Source organism: Macrobrachium nipponense, chromosome 22 (assembly GCF_015104395.2).
Source record: "Macrobrachium nipponense isolate FS-2020 chromosome 22, ASM1510439v2, whole genome shotgun sequence".
NCBI lineage: Eukaryota > Metazoa > Arthropoda > Malacostraca > Decapoda > Palaemonidae > Macrobrachium > Macrobrachium nipponense.
This window is the reverse complement of record NC_087213.1, coordinates 45,266,853-45,289,414: the sequence shown is the minus strand read 5'-3', so window position 1 is coordinate 45,289,414 and position 22,562 is coordinate 45,266,853. Positions and strand designations below refer to the sequence as shown.

Here is a 22,562-nt window from a genome sequence, read left to right as displayed (position 1 = left end):
TCGACTAACTCCCTGTCCAGAAGGACAATGGAAGAAGCATGAGTAGTCAGGACAAGCGAACCAGTGGCTAGTCCTAGGTCGGCATCGACTTTGGGAGAAGTGTAGTCGCCAGTGCCAACAACCCAGTGGCTAGTCCCATGTCAGACTGACAATGGAAGCAGCATGAGTTGTCAAGCAGCCAGTCCTTGTCATCAACACCTAAATACCAAACTCCCTAATTCCCATTATAACTAAACCAAAAACTGCCAGAAGTTATAATGCAAAAACAAAATACAAAAAATATATATAAAAAAAAATAATAAAAATAATGAAAAAAGAGAAAAAAATAAACCCACAAAATCACTTTGTAACTTGTTTACTTCTAAGTATTTACATTTAGTTTTACTCCACACTCTTTGTAAACAAGTTACAAAGTAATTTTGTGGGTTTCTTTTTCAATCTTCAGAAGAAAACTGAAAGAAGTTTTTGTTTGGTTCAATAAAAATAATATACAGGTAGCAACCAAACGTAAAACCGGATGACTACCTAATTCTCCTGTCTGACGACCTGTCCTGCCATCACCAATGGGCCCAAAGAACGAAGGTCGCCTAGAACTAGAGAAATATCCCTCAAGTAAAGAGAGGCAAAAGCAGAATTAGAACGCCAAGTCACTGCCTCAAGCACCTTGGCAACTGAGACTTTCTTCATAAAAGCTACTGATGTAGCAACTGCTCTAATACTGTGTGCTCTTGGCGTCTGGCCTTCACAGGCAGCTGAACCACCAGTTTTAACAATAAGATTTCTGAGAAAAAAGGATACACCATTCTTTGATATAGGTCTCTTGACATTTCGGGGTGAAACAAACAAATGATGGGGACGACCCTGAATGTCCTTCGTGCGGCGTAAATAGCATGTGCAAAGAACTACAGTGGACCCCCCCGTATTCGCGTTCTCCAGATTCGCGGACTCACACATTTGCGGATTTCTCTCGGGAACGTTTCCCTGCATTATTCGCGGAAAATTCGCGGTATTTTTCTATGATAAATATCCACAAATTCCTGGTCTTTTTATGAATTTCATCATAAAATGCACTTTTTGTGATAAAACTATTAAAAAAACCATGTAGGAAAATTTTTAGTGGATTTTTCTTGAGTTTTAACTAACAAAATAGGCTGTTTTTAGCATTTTTATAGGGGTTCCAAACATTCGCTGGTTCTAACTATTCACGGGGGGGTCTGGTACGCATCCCCCGCGAATACGGGGGGACCACTGTAATTCTTCATTTAAATTACCGACAAAGTCGACCAGCGACTTCAGAATGAAAGACCTGGGAATGGCATTATCAGACGACTCAGTCTTTGCGACAAATTCGGGAAGGTATGACAAAATCATGTCTTGTCCAGATCTGGCAACCATAAAAGTGTGTGCTTGCAGTTCACCCACTCTCTTGGCTGTAGCCAGCGAGACAAGGAAGAGTGTCTTAGAAGAGAGGTCCCTAAAATTGTCCGTATTCAGAGGCTCAAACAGAGGGAACCTTAAGACTTGAAGGACTTTATTAACGTCCCATGTCGGAGGAGAACACTGCGGACTGGGTCGAGATAGGGAAAAGGATCGAATTAAATCTCTAATGACATAAGATGAAGAGATTTCAGGTAGCCTCGCCTTAAAAACACAGGAAAGCATCGACCTATAACCCTTAATGCACAAAGGTGACAGGGCCCTGTCATGATGTAAATGAACTAAAAACTCCGCTACTTTCGGTAAGGAAGGTCTAGAAATTGAATGTCTTTGAGACTTACATCAACATCTGTAAACCAACCATTTAGCCTGATAATTTACTCTGGTTGATTGCCGTCTGGCAAGAGCCAACTGTCACGCCACTCTGGAGGAGAACCCTTCGTGCTTGGAGAATCTCCTGACAGTCTCCAGGCATGAAGATGAAGCATGTGGAGCCTCTGATGGAACCGATGAAAATGGGGTTGTTTGAGAAGATCTGGTCTCTCTGTCAGACGAATGGGGGGCTCCACCAGTGCTTCCAGTAGGTCAGGAAACCACTTCTGTGGCCAGAAGGGGGCGATCAAGGCGAGATCCTGATGATTGGTTGCCCTCACTTTGTTGAGGACTGACCTCACCAGAGCGAATGGAGGAAATGCATAAGCTTGAAGGCCCTCCCAGTCCTGCAAAAGAGCATCTGTCCTGGCACTCTGAGGAGTCTGGTACGGGGCGAAGAACATCTGGCACCGAAAATTCAGTGGGGTGGCAAACAGATCGACTGTGACAGGCCAATTCTTCGTTCGGTCTCGACAAGGCGTCTGCTAAGACATTGTGATGGCCCAGGATAAACTGAGGGACCAACGTAATCCCCGACTTCTGCCCAACACAGGATTGATCGGGCTTCTTGAGTGAGAAGGTTCGACTGTGTGCCACCTTGGTTTCTTAAGTATGAGAGTGCTGTGGTGCTGTCGACGAAGATCGCGACAACCCACTTCAACAGTTGATCCAGAAATGAAAGAAGACCTAGATACACTGCCCTTAGTTCCCTCCAATTTATTGACATGATCCTCTCTTCCTCTGAAGGTCCGAAGAGGCTTCGGAGCCCAGGTGCACGCCCCAACCTTGATCCGAGGCGTCTGACCAAAACATTAGGTCCGGCGGAACTGAGAGAAGAGACGTCCCTGACTTGAGGGGTGAACTTGCATCCACCTACGAAGATCCTTCCGACATTGTGGAGAGGAGGTGACTATCGTGTCCTTGGACACGAAATCCCATGACTGGCGAAGTGTCAACTGAAGGGATCTCATTCTGAGATGACCTCCGGGAACCAGTTGGATGAGGGATGACAAATGGCCCAGGAGAGTCCTCTAAAGAGAAACTGGCTGCATTACGGAGGACAAAAATTCTTTGACCATACTTAGAAGCTTGTCTATCCGTTTCTGAGCGGGAGAAGCCCTCAAATTCTGGGAATTCAAAACAATCCCCAGATAAGTCATGATCTGGCAAGGGATCAGACTGGACTTGTTGAAGTTGACACGAATGCCCAACTCGACACAAAGAGACAAAACTAACTCCCTCGACCGGAGACATTTCTCTAGAGATTCGGCCTGGACTAGCCAATCGTCCAGATACTGAAGCATCCTTACATTTAACTGATGCAGAATTGCCAAAACAGGAGCCATCACCCGAGAAAAGACCTGTGGAGCAGTGGTGAGGCCGAAACAAAGGAGCCATCACCCGAGAAAAGACCTGTGGAGCAGTGGTGAGGCCGAAACAAAGGGTCTTGAACTGGAAAACTCCCGAGTCCGTGAAAAACTGAAGGAAAGGTCTGCTCTTCGGATGGAAGGGGATTTGCAGATAAGCATCCTGCAGATCGATGGAAATCATCCAGTCCCCCATCCTGACGGATGAAAGAACAGTCTGAACCGTCTCCATCCGGAACTTGGACTTTAGAATGAACTTGTTCAAGACCGAAAGATCTATGATGGGGCGCCAGGTACCCGAGGCCTTGAGAACTACAAACACCCGTGAGTAAAACCTGGGAGAAGGAGGAGCTCGCTCTAAGGCATCCTTCTCCAAAAGGGCCGAAAGCTCATTCTCCAAGGCTTGACCCCTGATTGAGTGAGGGGAATAACTGCTGAACTCGAGAGGACGATTGTAAAGTGGAGGTCAAGAAACAAAAGGGATCTCGTAACCTACCTTCAGGACCTCCACTACTCAAGCATCCACTGCTCTCTCCTGCCAAGCTGACCAATGGCGAGAGAGACAAGCTCCTACTGCAGTCTCCGGGCGAGGTAATGACTCCTACTTCCGAAAATTCTTACGCAGAGACAAGGAAGAAGGAGGTCCTCCTGGAGGCTGAGCTCTTCCTCTGCCCTAGAACCTCGCCAAGAACCTCTCCCACATTTCAAAGGGTGAACACCAGAGGAGGAAGCTGAGGCACCAGAAACCTGAAATGTACTCTGGAAAAATGAGTCAGAAGGAGGTTGTTGGGCTGGAGCAGAAGGTATGGATCTGGCACTAAACTTATGCTTACTCCTTGAAGGAACAGGAGGAAGACCAGAGGAAAAAGCTCTTGATAAGGCCCAGTGAGCTTGGGAAGAGGCATCACCTTGATGTTCCTTTAAAACCTCAGAGAGCAACATATCAATTAGGGAATTGCCAAAAGGAGAAGAGGACAATAAACGGTTTCTCTGAATCTCCCATACAGAGGGGGGTAACTGCGACAAATACAGGTTACGCCTTAGAGAAACAAGAAAGGCCTGCATTGAAGCGGCAAGCTTGTTCTGATGTACAGAAGCGATTGAAATAGACGAGCAGAATTTCTCAAAAATAGGAGCATCGGGAGGAACAAACCCGGAGTCCTTGATATACATTAAAATACGTCCGAGGACCCACATATTGAAGGATTGAGCTTCTTGTAAGGAGCTCATAACAGACTCCATGGCAATAAAGTCTTCGATTGAGACAGAGACCGAAGCCTTGGAAAGTAAAGGTTGACCCGAAAGTCGGACAAAATCAGGATTTGGTTTGGGGGGTCGAGAGCATGAAGTATCATCCGCCACCTGATAAACACCTCTCCAGTGTCATAGAAGAGAAGAGAGCTTCCTCTTCCCTTCCCCAATCACACTTGAAAGTTTAGCGGCGACGTCCACCCTCACTCTCGCAAACCTCTGAGCAAAGGGAAAATGTAAAAATTCTTGCGACCGGGAAGGACTTTCAAGAAAAATCCCTTCTGTAATACAACGAGGCAGAGGCTGCTTCTGCTCTTTAGGCCTCGCCTGAGGAAGAAAACTCAAAATTAAATAAAAAAGTTTCTTGAACTCGACATCATGACCACTGTTCAAGGAAACATCAATATCACACAAATCCACATCATCATCATCACTGTCAGATCCTAACTGAGAAACTTCCCCTGAAGTAAGATCCTGACGACTAGCTATCTTAGGTCTAACACTAATATCCCTCCCCCTTCTCCTAAATAAGCGCCCTTTGGCACTGTTACGGGACTAACAGGGAACACATTGGGTAAAGAATCGTCAGGCACCTGCCCGGCCCAGATCCCCTGTAGGTCTTCGCCACGACAGGGTTCACAAGCCGGGGTATCTGTCGCACCATTACCCATGGTGCTGTCGACAGGTACCTGACGAGGAGCTGAAAATGAATCTAAAAGTGTGTTAGACATTCTAGTAAAAGCTTCTTCAAAATTCTCTGACAGCTTGCTAAAATTGGCTGAAATGTCTCTTATCTAAACTAAGCTGTAATTTTTCAAATTTCTGTTTCCAACTGGTTTCCATCGCCAAAAACTTTGAATCAACATCAGAAATTACTTCACTATTTAACGGTTGTACAGGTGGCAAAGCATCAATTAATTCGGAATCTGAATCACATGATACCGAAACCGAAGAGCTAGAACCAAGGGCGCACACGTCAAGGAAATCACTAGATACAGATCTAGCTACCGATTTCTTTTTCTCCTTAATCAATCTTTTACGCTGCAAGATTCTTTGATGTTTCATATAAGTCGTCATGTCTTCATCAGACCAAGGCTTACATAAGTCTCAACGAGAAGTCATGTCACAAACCTGTCCACGACAAGAGCTACAAAAGTCATGGGGTTCATACTCCCTGCTACTCATCCTTGTCCCACAAGCCAGGCAATTCCTGATGTTGCAGGCAGAAGGAAGCATCGAATTATCTTGGCAATCCATTGGACTGTTGGACAGGTCACGTAATTCCGAGTCGCTCAGAAGTTTGTAATATAAAATAAATACCACAATAGAAATAAAAGTTAATTCACTATTTCTTGGATTAATACGTGAGTGGAAATTAACATAAAGTCGCATTAACAATTAATGAGAGCTTTAAAAGCACAAAAAGGTTTAGAAAATTTATAAAGAGCAGCCGTGATGTAAACAGCACAGGCGCTCGTTAACTACTGATTTTCCAGGAAGGTTTTGTAACTGTCAACGGCAGTGTTGCCAACTGGTGGACAGAATAGGAGGTAACAGGGTTGCCAATGTGGTCAATTTTGGTGGGGTTTTGGGGGATTTAGGGCTAGATAAATTATATTAAGGTAATGTTTATTAATATTACTTTTAGCTTTGTCCATCAGGACTTTCACTAATGAACCAAGCTGCTCTATCAACTGCACTAACAGCAAAAAGCACTTTTCAAGCTTTTTTTGAGGCTGGTCATAGTGTTGGGATTGGAAGTTTGGGAGCCTGAAAGGTGGTAGCTTGAAACTTGAGAAAGTAGTACAGCAAGAGATCTGGGAAATGGGGCTAGAAAAATAACAGGAACACGCTATTCCGAATTAAAATCTGACTATCCCTGACTAAGTGATTTTGAATTAGCTCTAGATGAAACCTTTCTCTTTCTATCTCTATCTAATTTTCTTAAAATAAGTTCTCTCATCCCAATCAACATACTCATTACATCTTAAATCCAAAGAACATACTTGTCCACAGCAAGCCAAACACAAAGTCTGTGCATCATAAGACTCTTTGGTCAACCTAGTATCACAGTGGACCCCCAGTATTTGCGTTCTCCAGATTCTTGGATTCACGCATTCGCAGATTTCTCTTGGGAATTATTCACAGAAGATTTGCCTATTCGCAGCATTTTTCTATGAGAAATACCCAGAAATTCCTGTTTTTTTATATTAATTTCATCATAGAATGCATTTTGTGATAAAATTTTTCAAAAACCATGTATAAACATTTTTAGTGGGTTTTTCTTGAGTTTTAACAAACAAAATAGGCTGTTTTCAGCATTTTTATTAGGGTCCCAACTATTTGCGAATTTGAAATATTCGTGGGGGGGTCTGGTACACATCCCCCATGAATACAAGGGGACCACTGTACATCCTTTCGTGCAATACTTTTTGTTAGAAACAGAGTTCGACATGTCGCAAACAGAGCCAAGTTGGTAAAAGAAGTCAATAACTATCAAGTTTTCTAAATAACAAGAACCTAATACTAACTAGATGTCACTGAATCGGCCAATGCAATGAAAAATACTTCACCAATTGCAGTGTAAACAAAAGGAAACTTAAAAAATTCCAGAATTAACTGCGGCCAACAACCAGTCTATAGCCATTAGCCTGCAGAGTATGCCAGTGACCTTTGCCTAGGAGAGCTGATGTAACAAACAGCCACATCTTCTACTAACACCGCACCAGTATTACTTTTAGCTTTGTCCATCAGGACTTCCACTAATGAACCAAGCTGCTCTATCATCAGCACTAACATCAAAAAGCACTTTTCAAGCTTTTCTTTGAGGCTGACCATAGTATTGGGATCATTAGTGTGGAAGCCTGAAACTTAAAAAGGTAGTATGGCAAGAGAACTGGGAAATGGGGCTAGAGAAATAACATTAACACGTTCATTAAATTTAAAATCCGACGATCTCTGACTAGCTAATTTTGAATTAGCTCTAGCTGAAGCCTCTCTCTTTCTACCTCTATCTAATTTTCTTAAAAAGAGACTTAAGTTCCTCCAAGTTCTTTCATCCCAGTCAAAACTCTCATTACTTCTTAAATCCAAAGAACATAATTGTCCATGGCAAGCCAAACACAAAGTATGTGCATCATAAGGCGAATCGGCCAACACAATGAAAAATACTTCACCAATTGCAGTGTAAACAAAAGGAAAAGTTAAAAATTCCAGAATTAACTGCAGCAGACAACCAGTCTATAGCCATCAACCGGCACAAGCAAACTGAGGTCTTTGTCGAGTGGTTCCTCTCTTTCCCCAGAAGTGGGTGGGGCATTGTTACCTAGCCAAAACAAAACAGAAAATTACCACGACCCTCAAATCTCAAAATTTACCTGCTGGGCGTGTGAAACTCTTAGCTATATAATTACTGGGTAAATCTCATAATTAAAAAATAAATTTCATGTACATTTGAGAAAACTACAAGAAAGTCTTAAGTCTTTTGATAAAAAATTCAGTGCATGCATACCATCATTAACAATATATAGATTAATTTATGTTGGGATCCAATGTTCTACTTAAAAGCTCAAAGAAAAATCTTGGCCTTTTACAGGGGTTCCTTAAATTTATACAGCACTTCTTGTACCATAAAATCTACTGTACAAAATTAATGTACATAACTACCAAATGGTTAGCTATCAAAATAAAACACTGAAAGGAGCAAAAGAAACTGCAGATACAGTATTAAACAGTAACTTAAGCTTCACAAGCATAGGTTTAAAGTACGTATGTAGATAAAAGCAAACACAAAAGAAATAGTAACTGAGTTATTGCTTTAAATTAAATGTCAAAAAGGACATAAATTATAAAAAAAAAAAGGGGGGGGCTGGCACAGCAAAAACAAATAAAACTAAGTTTGTCTTTCCCACATAGCACAGTCCAACTTAAAACAACAGGAAAGTAATATGTACCTTTGCTTCATACTCTTTGAACTGTCGCTCTCGTTCTTGTCTAAATTTTTCAATTTCTGACTGTGCTTCATCCTTTGCCTGTTTCAGACGACGAGCTTTACCTGAAATATAAAGTGACAAGTGAATATTTTATCTTCTATATGAATTATCAAAACAAATACTGTACATTAATATTTAGTATACCAGTATACTGTACTACAGTGGGTCCCTGTATTTACGTTCTCTGGATTCGCGGACTCGCGCATGTGGGAATTTCTCTCTGGAACATATCCCCCCATTATTTGTGGGGATTTCACCTATTGGTGGTATTTTTCTATGAGAAATATCCACAAATTCCTATTTTTTTTTTATCAATTTCATAAAAAATATGACATTTTTATGATAAAATAAAGTTTTAATTATACTTACCCAGTAATTATATAGCTAAGAGTTTCACTTGCCAGCAGTTAAAATCCCAAAATTCGTGGGTTGCGCTATCTATCTATTTACCTTGGTTAGGTAACAGTGCCCTGCCCACTTTTGGGGCAAGAGAGAGGAACAACACAGTAAAGAGATCAGTTTGTTTAAGCTCATTAACAGGAATCAATGCTAGGGGACGGAGGGTGGGCTCCGAGTATATAATTACTGGGTAAGTATAATTAAAACTTTATCATAAAAATGTCATTTTTAATTATACAACCTCCTCAGTAATTATATAGCTGATCCCCACATTGCGGGAAGGAGGGAAGCATGGATAATTCTACTTCAGATTCATAAAAATACAGACCAAGAATAGAAAAACTTTGCCAACATTAGTTAAAATGTTTTTTGATTCCTTACCTGATAAGAGTGTTGTAGCAGGAAAAATACTGCCTCTGGTTGCCACTCATCTTATCATGTAATGGCATGGTGGTAAAGCCTCGTAGTGGCTATTACATAGTGGGACCTTTGTAGCAAAGGACAATTCCAATGGCTAACAAAGGATCAAAAGTAATTGCCCCTGCCCAGGTCTCAGAACCAACATATCACCAGAAAAGATTGCTACCTATAACCAAAATAATAAAATAACCACCACTACCCTATCAAAGGACTGAGGGGTACTCCAGGTACTTCATACCTTCAGGCTTCCCATAAAACCTCACTCCTTGTGTCAAGGAGAAAAAAATATTTTAGGAAGGGTTGCTTCCTACACTTCTTTTTCCAATACCACATCTGCTGCAAGAAATGGACCCAGGGTACTGCAGTCTTCATACACCGTTTCAATCTCATGGAGGCACTGTGATGCAAACACGGATTTGCATTTCCAAAATGTAGAATTAATAATAGAAGTAACAGATAAATTTCTCTTAAAAGCCAGAGATGTGGCTACAGCTAATTTCATGAGCTTTAGCCTTGCAGACTGGGAGAGCATCTTCTTTAACTGAAGAATGTGCTTCTTGGATGACGTCTCTTAAGTCTGGAGGGTTTTATACAGAACACCAAAGATTGCCAAAATCTCCATGAATGTCTTAGTTCTGTGAAGGTAGTACTTTAAGGACCTCACTGGGCACAAAGTCTTTTCCTCGTCATCATTACCCAGGACTTCTGTCAAACTAGGGATTGAAAAAGAGCGAGGGCAGGGGTTAGAGGGAGACTCGTTCTTGGCTAGAAACCCCAAGGAATATGAACAAATAGCATTCCCTTTGGAAAAGCCCATTTACTTATCAAGTGCATGACTCACTGACCCTTTAACAGTCATTAAGGACACTAGGATGAGAGTTTTTCTAGTCAAGTCCTTCGGACTAAGTTCATACATAGGTTCAAAACAAGGCCCAGACAACCACCTTAACACAATATCCAGATTCCAAGGCACCATGGGAGAATCTTTAAGATAAAGAAGTATCAAACAATCTAATGACATCAGAGATGTCTGGGTTGGAAGACAAGTCCAAACGTCTGTGGCAGAACACCGATGCTAACATGGACATATAGCCCTTGATGGTAGAGGAAGACAGGTTTCTCACTGGACAACAGGATTGTTTGGTTTGTTTCTATCTTGAACTTCGTCTTTGCAATGAAGACATTCAAGGAGCTGACATCCAGGACAGGCCTCCAGCCCCCTGATGACTTGGGGACTACAAAGGGAGGATTGTAAAATCCCGGAGAGTAACTATCTTGAACGAGTTCTACTGCTCCCTTTCTTATAAGAGAAGTTACTTCGTCTAGTTCGTATACTCGTGTGGCGAACAGCATCCTCACTTTCTAGAGGAGCCACTCGAAGACGTTTTTTGATGGATTTAGACAAGTTCCTAGTACTTCCTCTTGATTTTGCAAGGGATCTCTGTCTGGCCTGAAAGGACTGGCCTTTGAGGGGAGCGGTTGTCTCGCAACCATTGCTGGAGGATTTCTCCGTCTTTTGGAAGACTGAGCCGGGAGATCCTGAGTACATTTCTTCTCCACATCTGAAACAACTCCTAAAACTGTGGCTTCATGATACTATAAAGAAGTGATAATGGTAGTTTATATTTGGAAATGTCTCCAAGGGTTGCGTGAAAAAGAGAGAGAGAGAGAGAGAGAGAGAGAGAGAGAGAGAGAGAGAGAGAGAGAGAGAGAGAGAGAGAGAGAGAATTGGTGGAGGAATAAATGGGAGTGGTTTAATGGTGGTCATAAACATATCTGTTGTGGCTCTCGCCATGTATATCAGTGGCAAGTGCCAGTTATGAGCGTTGGGGGAAGTGAGCGAGTCTGGGAGCAGAGCTGGTGTTAGTCAGAGTATTTTGGTAGCAGTATTATTGATAGTCAGTTATTTTGTGGTTCTTGAAGCTGTTGTTTTAATTATTGTTGGTGCTGTATGTTTGAAGGTTGTAGTGCCTCTTGTTGTTGAGTTTGTTGTGCTTGTGAGTTCTGTTCGGTTGTAGACGAGTTGTTGAGTTTTGAGTTGAGTGGTGGTGGTGTGGTTCCTTGATGTTGTAGTCAGTTACGAGCGTCGGGGGAAGTGAGCGAGTCTGGGAGCAGAGCCGGTGTTAGTCAGAGCATTTTGGTAGCAGTATTATTGATAGTCAGTTATTTTGTGGTTCTTGAAGCTGTTTGAATTATTGTTGGTGCTGTATGTTTGAAGGTTGTAGTGCCTCTTGTTGTTGAGTTTGTTGTGCTTGTGAGTTCTGTTGGGTTATAGATGAGTTGTTGGAGTTTTGAGTTGAGTGGTGGTGTTGTGGTTCCTTGATGTTGTAGGCAGTGTGTTGACTTGTTGGGATATTGTTTTTTGGTATGGATAGTGATTATTTGTGCAGTGGTCTTTTGTTGTATAGTTATTGAATTGTTGTGTGGTTGTTGTCCTTGTTTGGATGATTGTGTTATGTTATGTTATGATAGCTAGCCTAGCCTAGCCTAGCCTAGCTATATATCTAGCAGACAGCGGCGCAGCTCCTCACCCTGAGTCTGAGGTGAGTACATATGTTTGTGTTTTAAGTTTTGTGTCTTTTAGCTTGTGTAATCCTGTCACATTATTTTTTGGTGCTCAACGTGGGGCTGCTGGAGTGGCAGCTGCAGGACGATTGGTGTGGTGGGTTGTATGATTGGTGAAGAAAGTGAATATGGAAGGTTTGACTTTAGTGGAGAGGCTGAAGGAGTTGTTGAGGCCAGAGAGAGAAGTGAGAGGACGACTGGGAGTGGAGAATGAGAGGTTTCGGGAGGCTGAAGAACGAGTTAGAGGAAATGAGGGAATGCTAAGGAGTGCAAAAGTGGAATTGAAAGGTGGTGAAAAGAGCGGAAGAGAGAATGGTTGAGAAAATGGATGAAAAATTCAGAGTAATGATGAATGCAGTGCAGGAGATGATGAAGGGATTCGTGAGAGAGGGAGCAGTAGGAGGTAGGCCTACTGGGTCTTGTGATGGGCCAGGAGCAATTAAAAAAGTGAAAGAACAAGTGAATTAGAGTAAGAGTGATGATGGCGATTTGGCTGTGATAAGTAAGGGAAAGAATTGGAAGACATAGGATAAGGATAAACCTGAGGACAAGAACAAGAAAGGGGCTGAGGGAAAGAGGGTTAGTAAGAATGTCGGACAGGATGAGATCAGGACTGAATACGTTGGGGAAAGGGCTGAGTGTGATTTAGATAAAAGTGAGTGGAAATGGGTAGGTAGAAAGAAGGGTAAGAAGAGCGTAATCAAGAACATGGATGTTAGTATGGAAGTTGATTCGTTGTATTTGGACGAGGTTAAGAGGGATAAGAATGGAAGTAGCGAAAGTGAGAGTGAGCAGGAAGTACAAAAGGCTTTGTATATGAGAGATACCCCGATGTGCACAATACGAGGAATATGGTAGTAGGGACATAGGGGACTTGTTTAATGAATATGAGAAGTATTGTGTGGCTAAATATGGGGATAACAAGAGTGTCTGGGAAAGAGAGTTGAGTAACTTTTTCACAGGATTTTTGTTGAATATATATGGGGTAATGATGAGTGTAAGGAATGTGCCTTATGAGAGAGTGAAAGTCAGGATTGTGGAACAGGCAAAGAGGATAAAGAGTAGCATTAGATATAGGACAAAATGACATTGTTATGATGACAATAAAGTTTCATACATACTTACCTGGCAGATATATACATAGCTATAGACTCCGTCGTTCCCGACAGAATTTCAAATTTCGCGGCACTCGCTACAGGTAGGTCAGGTGATCTACCGCCCTGCTCTGGGTGGCAGGGCTAGGAACTATTCCCGTTTTCTAATCATAATCTCTCTTCCACCTGTCTCCTGCGGGGAGGCTGGGTGGGTCTTCAATTGTATATATCTGCCAGGTAAGTATGTATGAAACTTTATTGTATCATAACAATGTCATTTCATACATTCAACTTACCTGTCAGATATATACATAGCTGATTGACACCCTTTGGTGGAGGGCAAGAGACAGCTAACTAACTGACTAGACAGGTAAACAACATATGTTGTAGGTATTAATAAACCTTAGTTCCTACCTTTTTAGATGGAAGACTTCGTGGCTACTGCCCAGGAGTCTGCTTCATCTCAAGAGCCTTAGCGAGATAGTGATCTGTGGCCAAGAGTTCTTGTGGATCTGTCGATGGGGTCTCTTTCCCACTTACTCGACAGAAATCCTAACTGGCGTTTGTCAATGGGAGCACATCCGCTTATATGACAACACGCACTAATTTAAGGAGCACACAACCAATCCCGATCACCCGATCCTAACCCGTGTTAGTTCTAAGATTGCCTAGAGTTATCCCCAAACTCTTTGCAAGCAACCACAAACTCGAAACTCATACATACAAAAATAACGAAATTTTTGTACCCCTCTAATAGTCAGATGTCACTCGATTTTCAAATGAAGAGAAGTGAAGGCCGCCTGTGCGACAACTGACACTCCCATACACCGAAAACCCGAGAACACATCCGACAAGAGGGTTACGTACATAATTTTAAGGATTGGTGCTTTCTCCTTTACCCAGAACCGTTTGTGCTGACACAAACGGACCTAACGAAAAACATTTATCATACGTCACTCGCACGTCTTTTAAATAATGGGATGCAAACACAGAGTTGCATCTCCAATAAGTTGTGTCCAAAATGCTCTTTAGTGACATATTTCTTTGGAACGCCACCGAGGTTGCGATTGCTCTAACTTCGTGGGCTCCCACTCTTAGGAGATTAAACGAATCATCTGGACACTTCTTATGAGCTTCTGTGATAACACTTCTCACAAAGAAGGCTAATGCGTTCTTGGACATTGCTCTCTTGGGGTCTTTCACTGAGCACCAAAGACTTTTCTGCGAACCCCCCAAACTGCTTTCTTCCTGTCCAGATAAAATTTTAGAGCTCTAACTGGGCACAGGGATCTTTCGCCTCCTCTCTGCCCACCAAGCTAGAAAGTCCTTTAACTTCGAAGCTCCTGGGCCAGGGATTCGAAGGGTTCTCATTTTTGGCCAGAAAAAGGGGTTGAAATGAACAAATTGCTGAGTCTCCTTTGAAGCCAACTCTTGATTCAAGGGCGTGCAACTCACTGATTCTTTTTGCCGTTGCAAGAGAGATCAGAAACAAACACTTTCTAGTGATATTACGGAACGAAGCAGTGTGAAGTGGTTCGAATTCATCTGATGAAAGAAATTTAAGAACTACATCTAAGTTCCAGCTTGGAACCTTAGGTACAAGTGATTTAGATGTTTCGAATGAACGAATGAGGTCGTGCAAATCCTTGTCATTCGTTAGATCTAATCCTCTGTTTCTAAAGACTGCTGAGAGCATACTCCTGTACCCCTTAATAGTCGGTACCGAGAGATGCGACTTTTGTCTAAGAAACAGAAGGAAATCTGCAATTTCGGTCACAGAGGTACTGGAAGAGGACAGCTTCTTCGACCTACACCAGTTTCTGAAAACTTCCCACTTCGATTGGTACACTCGTCTCGTAGATGATCTGCGGGCTCTAGCAATTGCATTTGCTGCCTGGCGAGAAAACCCCCTCGCTCTGACGAGTCTTTCGATAGTCGAAAGGCAGTCAGAGCAAGAGCGGGTAGATTTTGATGGTACCTCTCGAAGTGGGGTTGTTTGAGCAGATCTATTCTGTTTGGAAGAGATCTGGGGAAGTCCACTGTCCATTCCATCACCTCTGTGAACCAGATTTGAGCTGGCCAATACGGAGCGATCAGAGTCATCTTGGTTCCTTCGGATGCCACGAATTTTCTGACTACTTCCCCCAGAATCTTGAACGGGGGAAAAGCGTAAACGTCTATTCCTGACCAGTCCAGGAGAAAGGCGTCTGTTGCATAAGCCCGGGGATCCTCCACCAGGGCACAAAATGTATCTATCCTTTTGGAGAGGAATGTGGCGAAAAGATCTATTTGAGGCTTCCCCCAAAGGCGCCACAGGCTCTGACAGACTTCTGAGTGGAGTGTCCATTCTGTGGGAAGGACCTGGAATCTCCTGCTCAGTCTGTCCGCTCTCACATTCCTCTCCCCTTGAACAAACCTTGTTAGAAGAATTACCTTCCTTTGGTTCGCCCAAATCAGTAGATCCCGTGCCAGCTCGTACAGAGCAAAGAGTGCGTCCCTCCTTGCTTCTTGACATAAGCCAGAGCTGTCGTATTGTCCGAATTTATCTGCACGACTTTGCCTCTGACTAAGTGTTCGAAGCTCTTTAGCGCCAGGTGAATTGCTAAGAGCTCTTTGCAATTTATGTGCCATGACACCTGTTCTGCCGACCAGGTGCCTGACACTTCTCTGGGTCCCAATGTTGCACCCCAGCCCGCCTCCGAGGCGTCTGAAAACAATGTCAGGCTTGGGTTCCGTACTTGCAGGGACATCCTTTGTTTTCCTTTAGTGGAAGCAACCACCACTTCAAATGATGTTTTATTTCTTCCGATATTGGAAACGTATCCGATAGCTGACCTGTCTTCCAACTCCAACTTCTCTTAGGAAGAACTGAAGCGGTCGAAGATGTAATCTCCCTAGGAGAAAGAACTGTTCGAGCGAGGAAAGGGTTCCCAGAAGGCTCAGCCATTCCCTCGCCGAAGTGCGCTCTTTCCCTAGAAAGTTCGATACTGTGGCACAGCCTTTCTTTAGTCTCTCTTGCGATGGAAAAGCTCGAAAACCCCGAGAATCCATCTGAATCCCCAGATAAACCATCGTTCTGGCTGGGGATCATCTGAGACTTCTCGAGGTTCACGATCAGTCCCAAAGACTTTGTCAACTCCAGTGTTATTAACAGGTCCTCCAAACCTGACTTTTGAGACCTGGCTCTGATGAGCCAGTCGTCCAGGTACATTGAGACATTTATCCCTTTCAAGTGTAGGTGTCTCGCTATATTTTTCATCACGTCTGTGAAGACTTGAGGAGCCGTGGACAGCCGAAACACAGGGCCCTGAACTGATAATTTCTGCCTTCGAACATAAATCGAAGGTACTTCCTCGACGAATGGTGGATCGGGATGTGGAAGTATGCGTCCTGAAGGTCTATGGACACCATCCAATCCCCTTGCCGTAGTGCTGCAAGGACTGAGGCAGACGTTTCCATGCTGAACTTCTGTTGTTCGACAAATTTGTTCAGCGCACTTACGTCCAGTACCGGTCTCCATCCCCCCGAGGCTTTTGTTACAAGGAACAAGCGGTTGTAAAACCCCGGGGAGTTGCAATCCAGTACAAGTTCTATTGCCCTTTTTTCCCACATCTGTTCCACCATTTGACGAAGAGTGTCCGTCATCATCTGGTCCCTGTACCTGGCGGACAATTCCCTCGGAGATGTTGTCAAGGGAGGAATGTCCTTGAATGGGATGCGATACCCCTTCTTGATAATCGACATTGTCCAAGTGTTGGCTCCTAAGTCTTCCCAGGCTTTCGCAAAATACTGTAGCCTGGCTCCTACGGGTGTCTGGAGGACAGAACTCTCACTTCCCTTTCTTAAAGGCACGGAAGGAAGACCTGCCCCTCTTATCGGTTGACTTCCTTCTGGCGATCGGTCTAGTTGGGAGACCTCCTCGAAAGGGCTGTTTCTGAGCTGGGCGAGCCACTTTCTTCTCCTCACTAGCCACAGGCCTACTCTTCCTTGATGATTGTCTAAGGAGATCCTGGGTGGCCTTCTCCGTCAGAGAATGCGCGATGTCCTTCACCAACTGCGAGGGAAAAAGGTGTTCAGAGAGAGGCGCAAACAATAAGGCGGCTCTCTGCGAATGAGAGACGGCCTTTGTGAGGAAAGCACTGTGCACCGCTCTTTTCTTTAAAATTCCTGCACCATAAAGCGAGCATACCTCAGCTGATCCATCCTGAACAGCCTTATCGATGCAGGCTAGGATGCAATTCAGGGTTTCTGGGTCGAGTTGTTCATTTTCTTGAGATTTCTTGGCCAGAACCCCAAGGGACCAATCTAAGAAGTTAAAAACTTCTAAGGTGTGAAATAGACCCTTGATGAGGTGGTCCGTTTCCGAAGCCCCCGCCCCCATGTAACCTTCGCTGCATTCAAGGCGTGCCTTCTAGACGAATCCACCAAACTCGAGAAATCTGATTCGGCTGAAACGGACAGAGACAATCCCATATCCTCTCCCGTTTCGTACCAAATTCCTCTCCTCCCTGTAAGTTTGGCGGGAGGCATACAAAAGACCGTCCTTCCTAACTCCTTCTTCTTCTTGAACCAGGAGTCAAGAGATTGTAGCGCTCTCCTCATAGAAATGGCAGGCTTCATTTTCAGGAAAGAGGAAGACTTGAGTGTTTTCGTGCTCGAAAACTGCGAACGTGGTGAAGGGGAGCAGCTGGTGTCAAAGAGGTCTCCATATTCCTCCAACAGAAGGGACGAAAGGACTTTATAATTAGAAGATCCTTCCTTCATTTCGTCCTCCGAGGCATCTTCTGGGTTAAGAGGCTCGGAAGGAGAAGGCTCTCTCCTTTCTACTGACTCTTCTCTTCCTCTCTTCCGAGTGTCAGGTTCATACGAGGAATGCGCCTGGTGTACAGCAGGAGTATCTCGCCTGGGAGGAGTAGCTTGCTTGGGATCCTCCTGGCGCCTGGCAGGCGCAAAGCGCCTCGAATACTCCTGGCTTTCAGCAGGCGCCTGGCGCCTGGCAGGCGCATTTTCATCAGGCGCCTGGCGCCTGGCAGGCGCATTTTCATCAGGCGCCTGGCGCCTGGCAGGCGCAAAGCGCCTCGAATACTCCTGGTTTTCAGCAGGCGCCTGGCGCCTCGTAGGCGCATTATGTTTCATAATACTCCTGGCGCGTGGTAGGCGTATTAAGTTCCGCATACTCCTGGCGCCTGGGAGGAGTATAAGCTTCGTAAAACTCCTGGCGCCTGGGAGGAGTATGGCCTTTATTAGGCGCATTTTGTTCAGAATACTCCTGGCGTTTGGTAGGAGTATTAAGTTCCGAATACTCCTGGCGCCTGGGAGGAGTATAATCTTCGGAATACCCCCGGTGCCTGGGAGGAGTATTTAGTTCAGAATACTCCTTGTGCTTGGGAGGAGTATCCGTCTGATGTTTAGTAGGCGCTTTCCGTCTTATAAGTGCTCTACTCCTAACAGGATCTTCTTCTTCATCCAGCTCTTGGCGCTTGATTGAAGATCTTGAATGTTGTCCTGGCTCGTTACGCCTACTCGGAGTTTGGCTTCTGGTTGGCGCCCTACTCTTGACAGGAGTGGCTTCCTTTCCTACTTCTCGCCTGCCAAGCGCACCGCCCCCCCCAGAGATGGCCGCCTGTGCGACAACTCCCCTGAAGGATGCGTCGCGCCTGGAAGGAGATAGTTCTTTAGATCTTTTAATAGGAAGCCTATCATCCTTCTTACGAGTAGGCTCCTTATAACGAGTTCCTACTAGCAAGGCTAATTGCTCTTGCATATTCTTCAAAATTTTCTTGGTTGAGGAATCTTCCGAAATAGGAGAGGGAGATCTGTAAGGCGCTCTAGGATCTCCTCCAGTCCCAGAGCCTGACTGTATTCTCGCCCTCTTACTACCGAAGGCGCTCCTCCTTCCGAGAAGCGCTCGGGACTCGAATTGATCTCATGTTCAGCAGGCGCCTGGCGCCTGGCAGGCTCTTGCATACTCCTCTTCAAAGGACGGGAAAGATTCGACTCCTTCCACCCTCTTCTCGGAGAAGGCGAACTCGACGACGAAAAGCACTCTCGTAGGACCCTCTTATAGCGGTCTTTAGCAGTCGATACGATCGATTCTGCCGAAGGGACGCCTGATCGTTGGGGATTCTCCACAACCCCCGTACGGCTTTCGACTTTCCTTCTCCTCCGGGCCAGGGAGCTTGGAAGAGGTCTAGGCCTGGGAGCGTCGCAGAGACGACCAGACCCCCCTCCCACCCTACACTGGGGGGACACTAATATCACTGCCACATTCACTTTCCTTACCTTCCAATGCTGCGACTTTTTCTTGCATTTTCTGAAGGGAAGCTCTAAGTTCTGCTATTTCCGAAGCCGAACTAGAGGGATTAGCCATTTGTGAACGGGCTGAAATAGAATGGTCATTATCATCATAGGAAGAAGCTACAGAGCTAGAAAGTAAATCATGAGAGGCAGACCTTCTATGGTTTTCTTCCTCTCTCTATCTCTCTCTAACTTCTTCAAGTAAGAAGTTAGATTCTTCCACTCTTGTGCACTCAGATTCTCACACTCATTACACGTATTCTCAATTGAACATTCACCATTCTACACCCTCTACAACTAGTGTGAGGATCTATCGAAGCTTTCGGAATCCTCACCTTACAGCCCTCATTCACACACACTCTGAAACTAACACTAGAATCAGACATATTCACAAAATCCAAAAACCAAGTCCAAAAAACAGTCCACGATAGCGAATGCCAAACAAACCGATCCAAGTACGTCACCAAATATCAGCGAGAGATGATCAAAAGCTTTGCGAAAAACGAATTCTAGTCAGGAAGGAACCAGTAACAACAATGTTGATACAGCCGGCGACAGAGAGATTATGATTAGAAAACGGGAATAGTTCCTAGCCCTGCCACCCAGAGCAGGCGGTAGATCACCTGACCTACCTGTAGCGAGTGCCGCGAAATTTGAAATTCTGTCGGGAACGACGGAGTCTATAGCTATGTATATATCTGACAGGTAAGTTGAATGTATGAAAACATGATTTTGAAGAGGCAAGAATGAATATTGGTGGGTTGTCGTCAATGTATGTGTTTAGGTTGGAAACATTAGGTAAGAAAAAGTTTGGGGACGAAGGGATAAATATGGGGATAACAAGAGTGTCCGGGAAAGAGAGTTGAGTAACTTTTTCACAGGATTTTTGTTGAATATATATGGGGCAATGATGAGTGTAAGGAATGTGCCTTATGAGAGAGTGAAAGTCAGGATTGTGGAACAGGCGAAGAGGATAAAGAGTAGCATTAGATATAGGACAAAACATGATTTTGAAGAGGCAAGAATGAATATTGGTGGGTTGTCGTCAATGTATGTGTTTAGGTTGGAAACATTAGGTAAGAAAAAGTTTGGGGACGAAGGGATAAATGAGTGAGGAAGTTGTTGGCGACTGCCTGAGAGTAAGGAGAAAATGAGATGGACAAATGAAAGGTAGATGTGGAACGACATTTTAGAAATAGTAGAGGATAATTAATTAGATAGGTGTATGAAAGAGAGTAGAAGTGTTAGTGTTAGGACTTTAGTAGCTGAGGGTATACCAGAGTTTAAGAGCTATAGGAAGGCAGTTTTAGAGGGGCCGAGGCGAATGGCAGAGCGAGTGGTTGATAGGAGTGTGATAGCAAGTAATGTAAGTGTAGTAAAACCTGAGAGAGATCGGAGTCCAAGCGTTGGAAGAGTAGGATCAGTTAGTCGTGAATGAGAGCAGCAGTGTTACAGATGTGGAAAGCCACGACACAAGAAGAATGAGTGTCAGTGGGCTTTAGGAGCGTGCTTTGGGTGTGGGCAAACGGGCCATCTGGTGATTGAGTGTAAGGAAGATAAGGATACGTATTAAGTGTTACAGGTGTGGACAGGTAGGGCACATAGCGAGTGGATGTCGGGTACCTGTGTGAGTATGATTTGCGGTAATTGCGGGAAGAATGGGCATTATGCTAGAATGTGTAATGAACAGCATGCAAAGTGTGCTGAATGTGGAATGGAAGGTCATGTGGCGTTTGTGTGTAGGCAAAAGAGGATGAGTCAGGCTGGGAATTCGGGGAAACTAGGTGTTAAGGGGATTCAGTTGGGTGGTCCTCTAGTGTGCGACAGTATGTTTGGGAGAATGCGATGAGTGAATGGTTGAGGGTGAATAAGTATGAGCCGAGTGTCAGTGAGTGAATGGTTGAGGGTGAATAAGTATGAGCCGAGTGTCAGTGAACAAATGGGTCTGGGAGATCGACAGTTAGTGTTGGTTGAGTATGCAAGAAAGCGGAAGAGTGTAGAGAAAGGAAGTGGAAGGGAGAAGCATGAAAGGCATGGTTTAGTGGTAGGGTGCAAATGGTTGATAAAGCGTGTGATACGGATGACTTTGAGGGAATGAATGATACTTACAGTGTATGTGGGTTTGAGTTAACAGGGATAAGTGAGACCTCAGTGGGAAGGAAACTAGTAGTAATGAGGTAGTTGATAGGATGGATAAGTCTTTGCAAGAGTTTGACAGAAGTATGGATGAACTGAGTGGTTTGGGAGCAGAAATAGGGGAGATGTTGGGACCAAAGCTAGAAGATATCGATGAAGTAGTGAATGAGATTTGGGAGGATAGTAGTGAGGGAGATAATGGGAGTTTGAAAGAAAGTGGTTTGAAAGAAGTGAATGGCAATGTAACAGAGAATGTATGAGGGTCCTCAAACAAGATCCAGGGGGCCTGCATCCGAGCATCCTTGGGTGTTGCAAAAGGCGATTTAGTGTGGATGTTGTGAGTGTAGGGAGATGTTGTGAGTGTAGGGAGATGTTGTGAGTGTAGGGAGATGTTGTCAAGTGGTAATGGTAGTTTATATTTGGCAACGTCTCCGAGGGTTGCGTGAAAGAGAGAGAGAGAGAGAGAGAGAGAGAGAGAGAGAGAGAGAGAGAGAGATATTGGTGGAGGAATAAATGGGAGTGGATTAATGGCGGTTGTAAGCGTGTGTCTGTTGTGGCGCTCGCCAGGTATATCGGTGGCAAGCATAGGGAGGGGGAAGTGAGTGAGTCTGGGAGCAGAGCCGAGCCGGTGCTTGTCAGAGGTTTTTGGTAGCAGTATTATTGATGGTCAATTATTTTGTGGTTCTTGAAGCTGTTGTTCTGAATTATTGTTGGTATTGTATATTTGAAGGTTGTTATGCCTGTGTTGAGTGTTGTTGTTGCGGTTCCTTGATGTTGTAGGCGGTGTGTTGACTTGTCGGGTTATTCTTTTTTTGTTGTATAGTTATTGAATTGTTGTGTGGTGGTTGTCCTTGTTTGGTTGATTGTGTTGTGTTATGATGATTAGCCTAGCCTAGCTATATATCTAGCGGACAACGGCACAGCTCCTCACCCTGAGTCTGAGGTGAGTACATGTGTTTGTGTTTCAAGTTTTTGTTTTTAGCTTGTGTAATCCCGGCACAATACAAGTATCTTTTATCTAAGGGGGAGAATAATAGAGCTGATTTCTGTGAGGAAGCAACACCCTTTGACGTGTAGGAACACTGGAGTTCCCTTTTCTTGAGCGTTCCCATTATGTAACGAGAGAGCAAGTCATGGGAACCATCCCTAATTCCCTTATCGACACACGAGAGGACTCCCATCCAACCTGCCAAGAGGTTCTCCGAAAGTGAAGGGCAAGACCTCATCTTGTG

General features: G+C 44.2%; 1 protein-coding gene across 1 annotated transcript in view; it reads right to left on the bottom strand.

The window, feature by feature from the left end:
* LOC135198618 (V-type proton ATPase subunit G-like) overlaps nt 1–22,562 on the bottom strand; it is a 65,827-nt gene that overhangs the window by 12,042 nt on the left and 31,223 nt on the right. Inside the window, exon 2 of the mRNA XM_064226370.1 lies at nt 8,381–8,481. Coding sequence (XP_064082440.1) covers nt 8,381–8,481 — 101 coding nt within the window. The remainder of the gene's footprint in view (nt 1–8,380; nt 8,482–22,562) is intronic.